This window comes from Brassica napus, chromosome C2 (genome assembly GCF_020379485.1).
Source record: "Brassica napus cultivar Da-Ae chromosome C2, Da-Ae, whole genome shotgun sequence".
Lineage (NCBI taxonomy): Eukaryota > Viridiplantae > Streptophyta > Magnoliopsida > Brassicales > Brassicaceae > Brassica > Brassica napus.
This window is the reverse complement of record NC_063445.1, coordinates 10,036,751-10,039,284: the sequence shown is the minus strand read 5'-3', so window position 1 is coordinate 10,039,284 and position 2,534 is coordinate 10,036,751. Positions and strand designations below refer to the sequence as shown.

The window sequence follows — 2,534 nt, the reverse complement described above, 5'->3', positions numbered from 1 at the left end:
ATATTCCACACATGACCGAGTAGTAGTTGAACCGAGTCCGAGGTATTCGTCAACAACATCACCCGCATTACCATATGCCAAGACACGAATGGCTGCTGTCACTTCTGAAGTGGAGAGAGACTAAGCCTTCCGATAGCATCTTTCTTTTGTCGAAAGAATTCAAATTCATTGGAGAGTCGATCAACAATATGCATGAACAATGACTTGTTCATTATAAATCGTCGTCGGAATAGATTTTCAGGATATGTTGGAGTTTCACTGAAATAATCATTCCATAAACGGACATCGCCTTCTTCACGATTTCTTTCGATATGAACTCGTTTTTTCCTTCTTCTCATTTGTTCTTCTTGATCACCATAATGAATGGAAAAAATTTCGAAAGCTTGATCAAAATGTTGATCAAAAAATTGATCAAAAGTATCATCAAGTGATTCTTCAAATGTGTTTTGAGAAGACAATGCCATGAGATGAGCCTTGTTTACGAGAGAATGAGAAAGGAAAAGATTGATCAAAAAATTGTTAACGTTTCTATTTTGAGAATGAGAAAGGAAAAGATTGATCAAAAGATTTCATGAGCTAACTTCAGAACATCATTCTCATTTTGTCCTGAGCTTTTCTCTCTGCTTGCGGCCTCATAAGCCCCACAAAACTTGTTCACAACGTCGTTGATCTTCTGCCAGCGCTGCTTACAATGGCTTGGCTCTCTGCCTTCATGGCCTGAGACCTTAGGACTTGCAGCAAAGTAAGCTGCAATCGTTTTCCAGAATGTACCGCATCTTTGCTCGTTCCCTACAACCGGGTCTTTACTTGTGTTCAACCACGAGCTGATTAAAACAACATCATCGACTGGCGTCCACATCCGCCTTTCCCTACGCTCTGCTGGAGTCTCTTCAGTCGCTTGAAAGGCAAAAACCGGGACTTGTGATGAAGATAGTGAGACACTATCTTGAGAAAAACCAAATACTGTTTCTTGTTGACTGTTAACCAGTTCAACAAACTTGGAGGTTTGGCTATATGGATTAGAATCCATCTCGGAAAATGGATTCAGAAGAGAGAAAGATAAGATTAATGGGTTTAGTAGATAGGAGAGAAGAAGAGATGTGTTTTATAGAAGAGAGACAGCAAAGAACAATTAACAAAATTGATGCTTCACATTGAACACAACCAACTAGAAAGAGTGGACACATATCTAACTCATTAAACTATATTTATTACCAAAACAACCATTCTCTAACATCAATTTCTATCTAACACGATCACATCCATTAATTATCAAGCTCAACCATAATCTAGCATAACCCTATCAATTCATTTCAGTCCGGTTTCAAAATCAAAGAGACATGTCGTACCTGCTCAGTAATTGTAGTCCCGGTCATGGAAGAACCTTGCCCATCTCTCTTGCCACTCGCTTTATCCATCCATCTTAACACATACACACACATAAACAAATAAAAAAGAATCAAATGATTAATCACTGTGGATCATGAGACATAAATCAACACAACAAACAAATTCTTAGTTGACAAAACTTGTGATCCGAACAACAAGGATTGGTCACTTCTTTGAGACAGAAATCAACACAACACAACAACCAATCTAAGCCATGCATGAATTGAAGGATTCAGAACATAAAAAAAACAAACTTAGCTTTAGCGTCGGAGTGATTCTTCGTCCATCAGAGCCGCGGAGAGAGAGAGGAGTGATTCGTCGTCGACGCGAGCCAGAGAGAGAGAGGTCGCCTTTTTCACTACTCCATGAGAGCCACCGAGACAGAGACGATGAGAGCCGCCGAGAGAGAGAGAAAGTGTTTCTTCGTCAATCAGATCAACGGAGAGAGAGAGGCGGAGTGATTCGTCCTCGAAGCGAGCCACCGACAGAGACGTCACCGTTTCCCCTTCTCGATGAGAGCCACCGACAGAGACGTCGCCGTTTCCCCTTCTCGATGAGAGCCACCAAGACAGAGACGATGAGAGTCGCAGAGAGAGAGAGAGAGAGAGAGAGAGAGAGAGAGAGAGAGAGAGAGAGAGAGAGAGAGAGAGAGAGAGAGAGAGAGAGAGAGAGAGAGAGAGAGAGATTCGTCGTCAATCAGATCGACGGAGAGAGAGGCGGAGTGAATCAGTCTCGACGCGAGCCACCGAGACAGAGACGATGAGAGCCGCCGGTGGAGAGAGCCAGAGAGAGATCAACCGAGGAAGAGGTGGAGTGAATGTGAATCGTCAAAGTCGAGAGAGAGAAAGGACGAAAAACGCAACTCTTATGTTCTTTTGACGCGTGTCTCTCAAGACCCGTTTCTTCCTTGGCTTAATTAAGAGCCGGTGCTTAAGGCAAATCATATTTTTCCTTTTTTCAAATTACAATTAATGTAACCCCCCCCACCCCCCCTCCCTTAAGAACCAGCGTTAAACACGGTCTTTGCGTTTAAATACTTGCCACCAAACTTCCCGAACCAACCAAACGAATCGGGTCGTTGCCACAGGATCGGGTAGATCCGGCGGTCATTAGAACAGGCGGGCCCTTGGCGATGGTGTAGGAGA

The 2,534-nt window shown here is 43.2% G+C and overlaps 1 protein-coding gene across 1 annotated transcript; it reads right to left on the bottom strand.

Moving 5' to 3' along the window:
* Positions 1 to 559: 559 nt before the first annotated feature.
* Positions 560 to 1,030, bottom strand: LOC106408392 (glutathione S-transferase T3-like). The gene has a single exon (XM_048748708.1). The coding sequence runs from the start codon at positions 1,028 to 1,030 to the stop codon at positions 560 to 562; it is 471 nt and encodes a 156-aa protein (XP_048604665.1).
* Between the last annotated feature and the right edge of the window lie 1,504 nt (positions 1,031 to 2,534).